Source organism: Amphimedon queenslandica, unplaced genomic scaffold (genome assembly GCF_000090795.2).
Source record: "Amphimedon queenslandica unplaced genomic scaffold, v1.1 AMPQUscaffold_13518, whole genome shotgun sequence".
NCBI lineage: Eukaryota > Metazoa > Porifera > Demospongiae > Haplosclerida > Niphatidae > Amphimedon > Amphimedon queenslandica.
In genome coordinates, this window is record NW_003546246.1 from 355,134 (window position 1) to 371,809 (window position 16,676).

The window sequence follows — 16,676 nt, forward strand, 5'->3', positions numbered from 1 at the left end:
TTGCAGCAAAATCGCCAAAATAAAGCGTTATACGGTATTTGGAAATTCCACTGTACTAATGGTCAAGTTTACAATAATAATAATTGACTTTTGCATCCAAAAGGCTCAGTGCTTTGGAAATTGAAATTAGATCTGCTCATGACTCTGTCATGGTAAATGTAACGTATCGTAACAACTATAGTTATGCTCAATATCTTGTGTTTTATTATTCCATTTTTTAAAGTCTGCCTTAGCAAAAAAGTACTTCAATTTGCCCAGCTCACTATAAATACCTGTTCAAACTGCCACTCAAATACTTATATAGCCTTTATTGGTTTCATGATGGTTTGGCAGTCACAACCAGTAGAATTTGAGAAGAACTCAGTGGTATTCTATGATGCAGACTCCTTAAGGTCAGTAAGTGGTAATCTAAATTACAATAATATACTATGCAGTAATATTACTAATATTACTGTACATGTAAGCTAATGATTCCTTTAACATTAAAGCTTAAACTTTTCTGTAACATTAATTATAGCTTATTATGCTGTGAAGTTTCAAGTGAGGAAGAAGTAAAAAACTGGTTAAAGCCAGAAAGGGAAGTTACAAAAGCAAGAGACAAGAACCCATCATTCATCACACATGTAGCTTCATGTTAATGTTAACTGTTATTGGTATTTATACAACATTATTACTAAATTTATTTTATGTTTCTGTCTCTTGTGTCACATCTTTGGCCTTTGCCTGTTTGAAGTCTGCCATGGCAGAGAAGTACTTTTGATTTGCCTACATGATAATACAGTATCAATGATTTGCTAAATAATTATTGCTAAACATCTTACTTCTTTTACTTTCTTTTCTGCTGCCAGCGGATTGACTATTTCAAGGCCCTAAACATGATACACTGGCTTATTACTGTGGTGAAATACAATGCAACACATCCCCAAATAGTGAAAATTTATCCACAAAATTAATTAATAGTTTGAAATTGTGAGACTAATAATTTTTTTGCAAACACATGTTATTACAACCCATATGAACAGTGTGGACTTTAGGATGGAGCACATTTGTTTCCCTGGGCTTGGCTTATCAAACCCCTTTTAACTTTAATTTATCTAATATACATAAATATACACATACATGTTTTGATCAGCAGCATTACTACTATACTAGCTTCTAGTGGCATATGCTTCCCCCAGTATATACATGTACATGGCTACATGCATAAAATGATGTCAGTTCATTTCCTAGCTGGAAAGCTTGCATGTGACAAGCACAAGTCATGCAGCATAGTTGAGTCCTCACTTGTAGTGGTGTGAAAGCAATTGTCGATGCAGTTCCAGACGTGGCACCTTGTATTGTACTGCGCCCACCATAAACTTGACTTTTCTGAATTTGCCTCTACATCAAGGAGCATAAAAGAGTACAAATGAAGTAAATTTACTTGTAGACGTTTTGATATTGATATTTGTGTCTTTTTGTCAACTGCAGCTGGTCCACGTATTGGTCCACCAACTCCTCCCTTTCCTAACTGACCAACAGAAAAACCCAAGTCTTCTTGGTATGCATCATCTTCAATCTATAACATAATGATAGCACATGTATATGTAATTGTGGTATTGTACATTGATATGATAATAGAAATTAATTTTGTGGTTAAATAATTTATTGTGGATTTGGAATGTTAACACCACACCTGTAATGATAATTCAATTTTTACAGAGCTCTAATTTGATAGCTGTATGCTATCACCAAAAATGTAAAGGTTTTGATCCTTAAAAATAAAGCACTGTACAGCTATCAGCAGGTGCCTGCTGCCACTAAAAGCACATGTATATGGACTTTTATCATACATGTGCATGCTATGTAGGTGTACATGCAACAATTGCAATCACAAACTATTTAGAATAGAAACTTAATTCACATGAAAATACATGTATATCATACAAAGGTCAACACATTTACATGGAAAATTAAGTTATGAGTATTACAAACATAAAAATCTTATGCTAAAATTACCATTTTCAACCAAATTACGTAAAAACAGAGCGAAAGTTTAGCAAATTAAACATTCTGAGGACTATATATTAATTTATGGATTAAATGCTACATTGTACCTAAATGGCTAGATATAGAAAAATAGTCTTTGCCTGGTGAAGTCATAACAAATAAACACCTAGGCTAGGGCACTGTACATGTATGCATGGCTATTTTAGTCAAGAAAGAGAGCCATTGAGAGAGGCAACTGTGCGAGTGCCAATTATAATTAGATCTGGGAATAGCATAAGCAGAACAAAATTAAGTGAAAATGATTGGTCACTAGAGAAGAAATAGTTACAAAAGGACCAGTGAAAAGGTGGACAGAAAAGTTAGCATTTTAAACACTACCATCTCATGTAATGATATTACCTCAGCAAATGACATTCTGTTCGCCTGCTTTCTTATGTCAGTCAAAATAACTTTTTGTTTCAGTCGGCGAATTCTAAAAATAAAAGGAAATACAGTGCAGATTCATTCAGTACATTTACCTCTTTCCTCCCCTTCTTTTTTTAGGCATGTCATCAGGTTTCGGAAGAGGTTTAATACGTTTCACAGGAGGAGGCTCTTGTAGTCGATTGACTTTTTCTTCAACTTGTTGTCGTAATTCTATAAAATCCAGTAAAACACACACATTACATGAGTAACAGAAATAAGTAATGACATACATGTATTACAATACCATGCACAAGTTGAAGTTACACATATGTACATACAGTGGAATCTCGAAATGTGGACACCATTGGGACCACCCTACAGTGTCCTGATTATAGGGGTGTCCTTAACTCGGGTTTTTAAAACAAGAACAAATTAATGAACTAATACATGGACTCCAGTGATGTTCCTGTAATGAAGGACTCTTATTGTTGCAGTCACTCTGGCAATAGGGTGAACAGATGAACTGGATATGGACTAGAAATTCTTTGCTGGTATGGCTTGTATGGCTCAGAAACATATTTGCAGGAGCTGAAAAACAATCTTCATGCTATTATTCAGCATGGCCTCATTACTTGAGTAAAATTATTACATTAATCAGTAAGACTCAACCCTTGGGTGTGGCTTATGTCTGCATTATGGGGCCTTTTTTAATGGCCAGCACGCAGTTGGGGGACCAAGAAAGTGGCCGCATTACAGAAAAACGAGGTGTCCTTAACTGAGGGGTTCGCTAATACAGTGTCCTATGGCTTTTTGTCCAGGACCAGCAGCAACTGTCCGCATTATCACAATGTCCTTATCTAAGGGGGTCCACATTTCAAGGTTCCACTATACATGCATAGGTATAAAATATGCATAAGCTAACTTTCGCCTAATTCTCCAGATGGATATTCATGACAGCTGTCTACTCGAGCGGCTAAAGTGCATTTTGCAGCAAGGAATTTTGCAGCCTTTTTACGATAGTCCTACACAATTTTAACAAGTGTAACATAGTGTAAAAATAGTCCTATAATTGATTTCACCACCTTGCAAGTACAAATTGGTCATTATTAAGACTTATAGAGGTTCTCTCTACCTTCTAATGCTTCTAGAGAAGTCTTTAGACAGTATCTCTATATTCTCTTCCTGTTAGAAAGCTGTTAACTTTTTCACATGTGTAAGGCACCATTTTGTTTGCCATGGCCACACCCACTTACGTAAAGGAGCGTGGGCGGGTGGTTGCTATTTGCTAGCCAGCTCACCCCCTCCATGCCTTACATGTACGTTTAGGCATGGAGGCTGTGGTCTGGCTATGCGAGACTAGCTATTTGCTAAGGCTTGTTATTTCTCTAATGCAACATGTATAGAAGAAATGTAAGTGTGGACATACATGTACAAATAAATAAATATATATAGATAGTGCAATGGTGAAATCAATTATAGGAACAACCTGGGGCTTCGCCACCAGGTCGTTAAAAATAAATCTAACAAAACAATAATGCAGATATTTTACTTCAGAAGTATTTTGAACAAGGTCAGAAAAATATACAAATCCAGTATGAGGTACAACAGCAGCAGTTGAAAATCCTGAAAGTGTTCTCTTTTGGGCTCCAAGTACCTAAAATATAGATAGAATTAACAATATAATGACATGAAAATTAATTATTTGATAAAAATTACTTGAATATTGCAAGATGGCATCTGAGAAAGTGCTGTCAAACCACCAGCAATACCTAATAAACATAGACAACAAAGTAAGCGAGATGTAAAATGGTAGTACATAGGGCTAATTTTAGATATGGAGAAGTCAGCTATTAATACATGCATAATTTTTTTAATTTTTCTTTAGCATTTTGTTCCACTTGAGCAAAAGATTAATTTTCAAGTGCCAGTCAAACTGTCAAAGATTGTATTATACATGTATATTCCACCCTGGCATAATTGTACATGTACAATACCTATCAGTTTTGCTGCCACAGCTGATCCAACAATAGCTGACAAATTAGGTGCAATAAAAGACATCCTTGACTCAACATATTGCATTATTTTTAACTTTTTATCATTTAGTTCTAAAGCCTAAAAACATTAGTGTAATAATTAATAAATAATTATTAACAACAAACCATGTCACAAGCTTCCAATATGAGTTTTAACTCTGATTCTTCCAACACTGACCTGCATAATACCATCAACATAATAAAACTGTTGATATCCTTTTCACATTACCCTTGAGTAGTGGATGCTGTAACAGATACAACCATAATGGTAGCCGCAGCTAATATGTCATTCAAATCGACCTTTGTCACTTCTAAATCATTTTGTAATAACTAAAATAAAAATGAATCCATAATGACATGCATTTAAGTAACATGTACAAGTACATGTAAGACACTAAATAGCTACAACAAAAGACACTTAAGTTTACCTGAACAGTTTTCACGTATTCAATAGGTGTATAAACCATAGACTCTAATTCTGGAAATCGTTTCGAGTAGAGATCTTTTACATACTTGTGTATAGTATCTGAAAATTTCAAAGTAATAATAACAAGTAAATTATTTCACCTACAAATTTCATTGTCAATTTCAACAACCATATTGTTGCTCTCAACAATTAACTGATACTCTGGATCGTACTCCACAGGACCAGACACTATAAAAATTGTCATATTGCACTACTCAAAAGCATGCATATAAGTTAAACATACTTTCTCCAGTTCGTACTGTACCTAAGTGATATTCAACTTTATCCATCATATCTTTCAACTAATTTTAAAAGTATGGAAATAGTTTTCATGATTATATAATCATAAAAGTGATAAAACATTACATCACAAAACTACATGATACATGTAAAACTAACACATAGCTCTTTCAGTAAAATAATCATATTGACATGTATTTACATGTTGATTTTAGAAATTTTTTTCGCGTATTGGGTACAATTAAATCATCACTTTTCTCTGTTAAAAACAGCTATAAAAAGATGAAGCTGGTAAGACGTTATCCATACAAAGTTATCATATAGTGACCTTCTAAACTTATTCGTTTAGAAATAGAATCTGAAACTTGGTGGATTCGTCTGGAGATTATTTGTTTTTAGACACTGTGTTTGAGAGGTAATAACTTGCTGGAGCTATGCAAACAAAATTATAAATATTAATATAATACTCTGGAGTTTCATGAGAATATATAAAATAGCGTATGAGTCTAGATATTGATGCTTCACTGTAATGTTTATCACATGAAGGACCAGATTATACATGTACATGCACGTGTAGGTTGAGCTATAGGTATACATAATGTACTTGAGCAAAATTTGCTATTCGCAAATTTTGTCTTTCACAAATTTTGCTTTTTGTAATAATTATGGGTAAATCTACAGCTCTACACATCATTGTGTGGGCAAATCTAAATATATGTGGATACACACACCACTACTACACAGTATATCCCAACTTTAATGTTTATCCCAAATAAACCAACTTAGAACCTATGTTAGAACTAACCAATTGGCTCTCATTAAGTTTAGTGAGGGCATGTACTGATCTCTCATCAACATCAGAACTCAATTGCCACTGATTATTGACATCAACAAGATCATCCTCTTCCTCTTCTACTTCATTAACTTCATCATCGTCATCATCTAAATCAGCCAACAGCTCCTCAGCCAGTGACATGCTTCAAGTTTAAGATGATGTGACACTCAATGGGCGGGGCATCTTGTTCTCTTCGGCCCCTCCCTACCAAGCTTTTCAAAAAAATGGCTTCCAGTAAGCAACAGAACGTTTTGACTCTTGTTACTTAATATATTTTTTATAGGAAATCGTTTCGTTGCTAAGCCTGTGTCCTTTGAGCTACTGTTTTTAGAATTGAGGGGGCCACTAAATGGCCTGTGGTTTGAATGTTTTCATTCTCTGAAAGTTGACAAAACAAAATTACTTCAAATTCGTGATAAGTATAGGAAAGACCCAAAAATATGCGTCATTGAAGGTATTCGTGCTTGGTTGGAAAACACTGACCCCCCTCCATCATGGGAAAGTCTAGTCCCAGTCCTTCGAAATGTTCTTTTGGAAACAGAATTAGCCGATCGTATTGAACGACTATATGTTGATCCATCGAAGTATCCCAATTACCAGCCTCGTATGCCTACATTTTCTAGTGAGTTGTTAGAGGGTGATACAATGTTCTTATATGCATCACGTACATGTACATGTATATGTACTCTAATATCATTGTTTGAAAATGCTGCTAAATCAAATGTAAATTTATGCATATTTTACGCTTATCTTGAAACTTTTATAATTTTAATCTCCCACAAAGCCACTTTTTGATTCATAGCTTCCCATTATCCACCTGCGTAACTATTCATTGTTGTGGTTTTTCATTAATTGTCTGCACAATTTGTTCAAGATGTTGTGTTTCTTCATTAAAATGTATTCACAATTATTCAAGTGGTAATGAACTTAATTAAAGCAGCTAATGCTGCATGAGTACATATAATAGGAAACATTTAATAGTTAACTTCAATTCAATTAAAGCTGCAATTGCCATGCACTTATCACTTTAATGATACATGTTTAGTATACATGTACATGTACATGTAGGTACTCGAAACAAATCTGCTTGAATTTTAAAGTTTGTAAAAGTTTTTGCAGAAAATGAAATTACACCATTCATTAATATCATTTGCAACTGAATGTTTTTACTTAATTTTTTAAAAGCGATAATTACTTAAGTAGCAGCTGGCTTTTACTTGCATAGCAATTCCGCTATACCACTTCACTAATTGTATTTTTTCACATTTTTGGTCATAAATGGGCATCAAGAATAGTCAAAGGTCAACAGCAACCTTCCTTTCATATCAAATTAACTGAAATTAAATTAAACAGAGAATACACATACATGTAGAACTAAATTTGCCTACAGAGTATTGTGTTCATAAAATTGTTGCCATTGTGGCCCATTCAGTACAACTTCAAAGTGTGATGTACATCACGTGTACAATATTCTAGAACAGACTGAAGTTGTCCACATTACTGTGACATTGGCCTTGTACATGTATAGTAGTAATGCAGTAACGTTGTTAAGTATGTAGTACAGTGAACATGTATTCATCTGAGGTTAAAATGGCTGTCATGACTTTTGTTACTCAATAGTTGTTCATATTATTTTTCTTCTAGCCAGCAATCCAAAGATAACTTACGAAGGTGTAAAATTATCTTTTGGACCACCTGGATTCAGTAATACTGCATTCTCATCACTTCTGACGGATATGATGGATCAATACAATGATGGAGGCTCATGCTACACTCTTCACTATGCCATTTCATCTCTGTGTTGCCCTGATGGTACACCATATATTGACTTTGAAATTATTCGTTCAACAATGTCAATTGATGGTATAGTTATGTCTCTTTTATTTCATAACTATGTCTCAGATATGGATGTAGATCTTATTATTTATTTAATGAAAGTTTTGCAGCACTTTGACGCTATCAGTTTTTCTCTCCAAATTTATTATAAGGAAAGAAGTCTATTTCAACCATTCGTTAGGAAAATATTGAATATAGATGCAATATTTCTCATCACTTTTGAATTTCAACGTGAAGTTGCTGTTCCTGACTTTCAGCTAGCAACCAATCTGAAGGAAAGAGTACAAATAATTTGTAACCTGACCAGCTTTCCTTATATCATGCAGTTTATGGGATGGTCTGTTGGTCCACTGTGTCTATATTATCAGTTACCATATGCAACTATGCATCTTGTCCGTAAATCGTTTCAAACTATGCCAGAAAGCCTGAAAGAATTGAAGATTAATAAAGTTAATATTGAAGTTGGATCAGCTAAAGATACTCTTGTTACTCAGTAACAATGGTATTATGATTCATTATAAATCATTATTATTATTGATATTATAATCGCTATTATTTCTAATATTGATAATATTTTTCATAACTCAAATTTCTTTATTACAAGTTTTCACGCCTGTTAGCTTTCTCATTTCAGCTCTAAGTTGTTTGAGTAAGTCTTCATTTTCAGTTTTGTTTGATATCTCAGGAGGAAGGTGATCCATTGTCTGTACATAAAAATAAAGATTATTATAGATTACCGTATAGCTGGTTTATTTTGTGGCCTCAAATTTTTGTTGCTTAAATTTTCATTAGAATTAATTTTAGTGCCTTGCTAAATTTTTGTTAATATTTAATTGGTTTTAATAAAATTTAGTGGAATTAATTTTAGTGGATTTGAGCCTGCACGAAAATTAATTCCACACGAAATAAACCAGCTATACGGTATTACTTTAAATGGTAACATAGTGGACTATTTTGAGTGTTGAAAGTTAACAATGGATGATTAGTTAGTTCCTATGTATATCATACATGTACATTTATCTTTTTATGAATAATGCTAGCTGCCAGATATAATTACCGATTAGTATACATGTATATGTATTAAACCTTTAAAGGCCCTATACACCAGGCAATGCTATTGCAGGTAATCTGCGCTTACTTTCATGCAGGCAACACTGCAATAGAGTTGCCTGGTATATAGTGGCCATAAGCCCCAGCTCCTATTATCCAGGGTAATTTGTACTTGGACAAAATAATTTGTACCAAATGCAATAACAATAATTAAAATTTTAATTGAGTAACAGTTACATTATTATTACTGTTTTTGGCAGTTTAGATTGCATGCCAGTATAGATCTTCAAGAGTGAATCCCATGTATCCAAGTCAGGATGCAACAACTAAAAATCATGAATGACATTTTTAAGTGTCACAAAATGTAATACTTTAAGCATCTTCTGAGCTGCTATTTGCTGTCCATCCTTGCGTCCTCTGCATGTACCAGTGACTTGAAAGTTAGGTCCACATGACAATTTGTAATAAGACTGTATGCTAGCATCTTGTGAACTGCTTGTGTTTGCACTGTCATTTTGAGATGTTTCCTGTTCTGGAAGAGTAAGCTCAATCTTAAAATCCGGTTCATCAACTCCACTGCCTTTGAGTCTTACAATTAGTACAGTAGTTACATGCATAATTACACATGTATTAAAAGTTACATCTACCTTTGGCAGCATTTTTGCAAAATGCTCCATGGTGATGGCAATCCAACTTGATTTAAAAGTATTGGTGACTGTATATCTTCAATAGAAATTGAAGACAAATACTGATACAATTATTTATGAATAATTAAGAGTTGGATTTTGCAATACAACGAACTTCAAATTCCTTATTGCAATCAATTTCAGCAGATGAATTACTTCTAAAAGAGCCAGGCAAAAACAATTCTAGCGTAGTTTGAGCTATAAACGGGCAGTGCTATGATGAAAAAAATATAATATTCACCAGCACATTGCTTTGCAGATCTCTTTGATGAGCCACTTCCACTACCATAATGAACTCCACCAATGACAGCAGTGCAGTGGTAGGGTGTCTGCCCACTTCCTAAAGTGCCTTATATTATTGTTAAAAAATAAAATGGAAATTTACCAGTTTCTGTTGTGGCATAGTCTATCTCACTCCTAAGATAATTTTGGCAGAATTCAAGCAGGATAGACACAGGTGGCTTATGACTAAGGTTGACTGTCCATGCTTTAAGATAATTGTAGAATGAACATTCATAATGGCTACAGCACTATTACTTGCTGAATTAGTTTTTCCTTGATGATCTGGTTTGATATATTTCTTGGGTATAGTGACTGTAACAACTTTAGAAATAAGTTCAGGCTACAAATTAAAATAGGAAATGACTCAATTTACAGTGCAAATTGTCTCACAACTACAATCCCTTGATCTTCAGCAGGTAGTTTCCTTTTTCTTTTCTGTCTGGCTTCTTTCTTTTCGCCGGTATTGGTACTAATATTTTAACAATACAAATCAATTCAATACTCCTGGATCACTACATACATGTAGGTTTATGTGTATACTTTATACATGTATGTTGATGCCATTATTGAAAAGTGCATGAAGTACATTTACTGGTACATTATAAAAAATACCATTTCAAGGTAAATATACCCACTTAAAAAGTGATAGCAAACTTGACAAACAGCTAATAATCTCATACTTTTAGTACTGCTACTCATATCCACCAGGTACATGTTCATGTAATTAGCTGCCAGCTTTAGGGGAACAGCAATTTACTAGTTCAAAAGTATACATGTATCATACATATGTATAGGTTTGTCACTAAACTTTATAAAGTATAATGACTAACTACATTGCCACAAGTTTACATTATAACGTGCCAAGATGATGAAATATTTACATCTTTAACTTGAGATGGGATTAACAATCAATGATCAAATGATCATGTACTTTTAATAATTAAAAGTACATTTACCATGCAAAATGATTCGTAACAAGAGATATATTTAGAAAAATTGTAATAAATTTTATATACATAGATGTAAGTAATTTTTTGCCACGTGTTTTAAGTTTGCTCAAATAAAATGAAACGCACATTTTATTATGGTGATTCATTCACAGATTTGCCAAATACCCAAGTTGATTGCTTGCCTATGCATAGTACATGTACATGTATGTCTTATAAATGTACCTTACACTCTCTATAGGGTAACCTGAAGGCCATCGAATCATTAAGTACTCCTGCAATTTATTTGATTCTAATAAAATATATTAATGAATTTAAAAGAATGAACTGTACGTGCCAATCTTATGAAGCTGTAAGGAAGTTTCGAAACCACTCAACCATTTGTCAATACAAGGAATAGCAGTTGCAGGGACCTTGTGTTTCTGTTATAAATGTTTTATTAAAGGAAAGAAATAAAAGTTTTCTACTTTAATTGTTTTTGATGTTGATACAATATAGGGTTTAGACCAGGTGCAAACACGAGTAGGCTTGTGAAAATATACTTGTCCACCAGATTCATGCTGTATAGGAACCCAACCATCAGGAAGAATTGAAGAATAGTTTGAGAGCATAGGATCATCTCCTATAAAAATTAGAGATTGAGAAACTTTGAACATTAAAACTGAGCAAAAAAAGGTTAAAAGTTTTTAAACAGAAAAAAAATACTAAACAGTGGAATGAAAATTTTTCATAATAGAAATTCAACATTGCCTTCATTGATTAGAGGGTTAAATTTTGGTGAATTTATCATTCTCTTACACCACCACATCACTCAAGTTTTGATTTAGTTTATCCCTTAAAATTATTTTGAAGTTACTTATTACCAGCAGAAAAGATACTGTACATGTAAGAAGCCAGCCTCCCATAAAAAAAACTCATTTTTCTAATCCGCACATTTTGTCCCATTGCATCAAATGTCAAATCACTCTTTTATGGATACACTACCAATTAATCTTCACTTGTTCAATGAATTACAACCCCAAATAATTCAATTAAAAAGATTCTATCAAAAATCAATGTGTGAATTAGACTTGAATTGAACTAACATAGATACACGTACGTGTACATGTAAGTATGGCAAACATAATAATAATAATAATAATAATAATAATAATAATAATAATAATAATAATAATAATAATAATTGGTGGATGGAGTCCTGGTGCTGCCCTATTATACGCTATATAGGACACATATTGCAAGTTGCATGTCTCGGGAGGAAATATGCCATCATTTATTTCAGAGACTATCTGTTTCTTTGTGCAGGTCAAATGTCCACATGTGGCTTTGCTGCTCATCTGTCCTTCCATATTCAGTGGATAGGCTGATATAACTCCTTTTTCCTTTTTGTCCTTTCTTTTGTTTGTTTCTTTCCTCTTTTTTTACATTTTACTTTGCAGGGCTCTCCATTTCTGTTTTTTTTGTAGTTTATATTGCATGCTGTTGGTTAATTTCTGGTTTTAATAATAACAACAATAGTAATAGAGCTGTTGCATGGAAGTAATCAACAGAGAGTGCGGCTATGACTGTTAGTGGCAAGAATCTACATGTACATGGTGGAATCAGAAAAACAGAGAAAAATCTGAATAAATTCTGCAGTTTACAACAGTATTGTTTTAGTTCATGATTTACATTTTAGTTTTAGTTATGGTACTTTAGAACAAAGTACATGCATATTTAGTTCCAGTTCTAGTTATAGTAAAGTGTAAGCCTATTTATTTTAGTTATGATTATGTGATATCATTTTCTTTAAGTTATAGTTATACATGTAGTTTAATACTTTTAGTTATAACAAACCAAGCAATCACAAGCAAAAAAGTCATTGAATCATAGCAATTTGAAATGTTACCATAAACAAACTTGTCTTACTAACAAAAGTACCCTCTCAACAGGCTCAATTTTGGTCAAATAAAAGTAGATTTCAATTAATAAGTAGGTACGGCTAGTACTAGTACAAAACTGTTAATTGTATTTTAGATATAGTTTTGACAAGTCATTTTAGTTATGATTCTAGTTACTTTGACATCAAGTGGAAGAATTAGATCTATAGTTTAGTTAACACAATTTTGTTGTACTAAAACAGATTTAGTTATAGTTAAATAATACAACACTGGTTTACAATACAGGCTAATGCAAGCTAGGAGATGAAGATATTGAGTGAAGAACTCTCTATAACATTCTACAGTCAAGTATGATACATGTATCTCATCGTTGGAAAATCCCAGTTTGTTTCTGCATCTCCTCCATTCATTACTTGTACATTCTTGCCACCCAAGATGGCAGACAGTCATAGCTGCACCCCCAGTTGATTACTACAATGCAACAGCTCTATGTATTATGATGGTAATATTGACGAGAAAAATTAAAATAATAATAACGATAACAATAATAAAAATAGAGACTAGTAAATTTTTGAGGGAGGATAAGAAATGTGTAGCCTACATCATGATCAGTACTCACCTAATTCGTCTGTTGCCATGTTCCACTTGACTGAAATTTGAGAGAGCTAGAGCTAGAAACTACATGTAGGTATGAGTCGCCAGAGCGCCATTAAAGAAGTTAACTTAGTCTTAGTTAAGCCACACCTTAATAGACAGAAAATAATAATGGATGCCCTCTACCTCTGTGGACGTATTTGCTCCCCACTGTAGTAGCAGCAGTGGATTATAGTCATTAACTCTGGTTTCAGCTTCATGGCGTTTCAAATCATATATTTTTTGATGAGCTTTGAGATTTTTGGTAACATCTTTTAGTGTTGTTTTTGATGTTACAGGGCGTGGGTAGCCAAATTTACATCTCTGAAAATAGTGACTACCCGATTTGTATTTCTTTTTGCAGTAGGCACTACATTTATGCAATTGTTTGGACATAACTGTCTTATGTAATTCTGGGCAAGTATTATGATTAGGAATGTGACAGGTAATGTGCCTGTCAATAAATGCTATGACATCTTCAGGTTTGTCCTGACCCATTTTAGGAGCATCCCTTATCCAAAGAAGGACGTGATAATGTGGAGCACCACGTTGTTGGTACTCTTTTTTCCAAAAAAAGTGATCTACTTGCCCCAAAACTTGACCCTTCTTAATAAAGATTGAAAAAAATTCATGAAATTTATGTGAAAATTGGCGAGATACGGAAATAGGATCTTCAGTGCATAATCTGCCATTGTCATACGAGTCAGGGACATCATTGACTTTCCTCAAATATTCAAGAATGTCAGGAGATTCATATTCAGCACAGCTAAAAGTGCAAAAGAAAGTGGGAGATCCAAATTCTCTTATCATACAGTCAACATCTCCTTTACGTTTAAACCAGAATTGCTTAGTGCCACGTACAGACTGGAGTACAGTACATAAACTAGCTTCCAATTTTCTGTCTGCATTGTTGAGCATATTTAGCATAGCTTGAGCTGACATGTTTTGACTGGTTGTTCTTAGTGTGTTGTATATGCCACTTTTCAGCTCCCTTAATTCTTTCTCCCATAATAAGAAGAAGACATAGGCTGGATTCTTCCTATATCTCGAGTCAACATTAAGAAGTCGAGATTTTATATACTCAGCATTACTAAGTTTAACTGCACGAGAATGATCGGCACCAAAATTCCCAGTTGGAAAAAGAGTAGGAAAACACATGACATCAAGGTGTTTTTGTCGGTTGTCTAAAGGATTTTCTCTAATTTCATTCATCTTATACTGAGAAATATCGAGACGTGTAACGAGCCCTCAAATCAATTAATCTCTACTGTGCATATTCACAAATATCTACGGTATGATGAACTATATAGATCTACATATATCCCTAAACAAACTTACGCCTTGTCTATGCTTCGCTTCGTCTACCTTTTCACGGGAAATTGGCCGGGAAAGTGCAATTTTCCCAGGAAAATATTTTTTCTAGAGAGCATAGAGGCTTCAATGTCTTGGGGTGATAATGAGATCTATCTAGCTGGTAATTTTAAAGGTGGCAAAGTGCTAATTTTGATGAATTTAATGCCATCATATATGGCAGAATATGGGGACTTCATATGTGTTTTAAAACCCTACTGTTACCAGTAACTGCAGTAACTTGGTAACTGAACTATTAGCTTAAGTGCTACAGATTGTATTATTTATTTTGTCATTCTGGTTATGCTATATCTCCAAGTGTGCAGAATTCTATCCATGTCATTTTCAATTTGGCTGTGTGTGATGGCATGCAACTAGGGTTAACTGAGGGGATATAGCTAGGTACAATAATGTATGGGTGGTGACTGGGTAACCATGGTAACTCTGGTAACCAAGATAACTGTAGCCAAGTACATTGATGTATGGGTAGTGACTGGGTAACCATGGTAACTCTGGTAACCAAGGTAACTGTAGCTAGGTGCATTAATGTTTGGGTACTAGCTGGGTAACCTAGGTAACTGTAGCTAGGTACATGTATGTATGAGTGGTAACTCGGTAACCATGGTAATGAAGGTAACTGTAGCTAGTCTCGCTAGCCAGACTCTAATTTACCGAATAAGAGTCTGGTGTCACGCCTAATATCAACTCGTGTTTTCAATGTTTTGATTTGCGTGGGCAGACCTACTGACATGCCCACTCTTTTTATGAATAAACATTTAAAGCAGCGCGGTCATGGAAGCAGCAGAGGCAGCAGTGTCTAGTGTGGCAGCTAGTTTCGGATACCTTTTAAAAGATAAGCAGTTTGAAGCTATGACGCAATTTATGTCTGGAAATGATACCTTTGTTGCTTTGCCAACTGGCTATGGTAAAAGTATCATTTATGGTTTATTGCCTCGAGTTTTTGATTCTCTGAGACCCGGCCCGGGATGCATGCAGGAGATTCTATTGCTATAATAGTTTGTCCACTAAAGGCTCTCATGAAAGACCAGACCTCACATTTTAGAGATATTGGCATCGTGCTGCTTTTGGTGGTGAGCCAAACATCTCTATGGATAGATTTATCAGAGGGGAATTCCAGCTCATTTTTCTCAGTCCCAAGTGCCTGAATAGAGGAAGAGCATGGAGAGAAATACTTAAAAGTAATATCTACCAAGAGAGAGTAATTGCTTTTGTGGTGGATGAGGCACATTTAATTAAGAATTGGTAAATAATTATGATTTCATGTGGCATAATAATAATAATATTTTTAATAATAGGGGTGATGATTATAGGCCAGAGTTTTCTAAGCTAGGAGAAATAAGAAGTCTTCTTCCGCAGCAAACCAATGTCATGGCCTTAACTGCCACTGCAACAACAGTTCTGAGAGACCATGTCATTAAAATCCTTGGTATGAAGAGAGTCTCCGTAGTGGAAGTATCTCCAGGAAAGGACAATCTGTTCTTTTCAATCAAAGAATTCAAATCTATTGAGGAAAATTTTATTCCTCTAATGAAAGAGCTGAAAGACAAAAAATTAAGTATGGAGAGAACTTTTATTTTCTGTCGCCGTCCAATAGACTGTGCTGAACTGTGGTCTGCTTTCATTAGATTTTTGAAAGATGATATTACTGAACCTCCAGGTCTTCCCCTTAAAATTCCTGAGGTACGACTTGTAGATTACTACACTGGATGTACACAGGAAGCTGTGCGTAATGTTATTTTGAGCCAGTTTTCGAAACCATCTTGCTTAAGGGTAGTAATAGCTACTGTGGCCTTTGGCCTTGGAGTTGACTGTCCTGATATCAGAAGAGTAATCCACTTTGGAGTTCCTGAAGATGTGGAAACATATGTTCAGCAAGTTGGTCGGGCAGGACGAGATGGCAAATTGTCTTCCTGTGTGATGCTTTATGGCCCTGGTGTCTATAGACGGTTTAGTAATGACCACATTTTAGCTTATTGCAAGTCAAAAGACACGTGTCGCAGAGATTTTTTGTATTCTATGTTTT

At 34.4% G+C, this 16,676-nt stretch overlaps 4 protein-coding genes across 7 annotated transcripts in view; 2 read left to right on the forward strand and 2 right to left on the reverse strand.

Annotated features, from left to right (window-relative positions):
* Window positions 1–545: 545 nt before the first annotated feature.
* On the reverse strand, window positions 546–6,163 carry LOC100635802 (U4/U6 small nuclear ribonucleoprotein Prp31-like). The gene is made up of 16 exons (XM_003382904.3): window positions 5,939–6,163; window positions 5,138–5,195; window positions 4,999–5,082; window positions 4,856–4,953; window positions 4,657–4,757; window positions 4,554–4,605; window positions 4,389–4,506; window positions 4,111–4,163; window positions 3,944–4,048; window positions 3,317–3,416; window positions 2,508–2,625; window positions 2,389–2,461; window positions 1,424–1,558; window positions 1,285–1,380; window positions 822–869; window positions 546–765 (listed from the first exon to the last, which is right to left on the reverse strand). The coding sequence occupies exons 1-16, from the start codon at window positions 6,107–6,109 to the stop codon at window positions 685–687; spliced, it is 1,491 nt and encodes a 496-aa protein (XP_003382952.1). The 5' UTR covers window positions 6,110–6,163; the 3' UTR covers window positions 546–684.
* On the forward strand, window positions 6,137–8,407 carry LOC109583538 (uncharacterized). The gene is made up of 3 exons (XM_019998935.1): window positions 6,137–6,202; window positions 6,252–6,590; window positions 7,613–8,407. Exons 1-3 carry the CDS (start codon window positions 6,139–6,141, stop codon window positions 8,299–8,301), a joined length of 1,092 nt encoding a protein of 363 aa, XP_019854494.1. The 5' UTR covers window positions 6,137–6,138; the 3' UTR covers window positions 8,302–8,407.
* Window positions 8,252–14,558, reverse strand: LOC105313581 (microprocessor complex subunit DGCR8-like). Of its 4 annotated transcripts, none has more exons than XM_019998924.1 (13): window positions 13,269–13,382; window positions 11,237–11,391; window positions 11,107–11,191; window positions 10,995–11,061; window positions 10,213–10,291; window positions 10,078–10,162; window positions 9,926–10,027; window positions 9,782–9,880; window positions 9,656–9,738; window positions 9,502–9,602; window positions 9,226–9,442; window positions 9,092–9,180; window positions 8,252–8,508 (listed from the first exon to the last, which is right to left on the reverse strand). In XM_019998924.1, exons 1-13 carry the CDS (start codon window positions 13,285–13,287, stop codon window positions 8,430–8,432), a joined length of 1,260 nt encoding a protein of 419 aa, XP_019854483.1. In that variant the 5' UTR covers window positions 13,288–13,382; the 3' UTR covers window positions 8,252–8,429. The 4 variants fall into 4 exon arrangements, 3 of the variants coding, with proteins under 3 accessions (XP_019854483.1, XP_019854477.1, XP_019854471.1); XM_019998918.1 differs by having other exon boundaries at window positions 9,103–9,180; window positions 9,656–9,723; window positions 13,269–13,381; XM_019998912.1 differs by having other exon boundaries at window positions 9,103–9,180; window positions 13,269–13,380.
* Window positions 14,559–15,083: 525 nt separating this feature from the next.
* LOC109583187 (ATP-dependent DNA helicase Q-like 4A) overlaps window positions 15,084–16,676 on the forward strand; it is a 1,672-nt gene continuing 79 nt past the window's right edge. Inside the window, exons 1-3 of the mRNA XM_019998429.1 lie at window positions 15,084–15,156; window positions 15,207–15,895; window positions 15,949–16,671. Coding sequence (XP_019853988.1) covers window positions 15,741–15,895; window positions 15,949–16,671 — 878 coding nt within the window. The 5' untranslated portion in view covers window positions 15,084–15,156; window positions 15,207–15,740. The remainder of the gene's footprint in view (window positions 15,157–15,206; window positions 15,896–15,948; window positions 16,672–16,676) is intronic.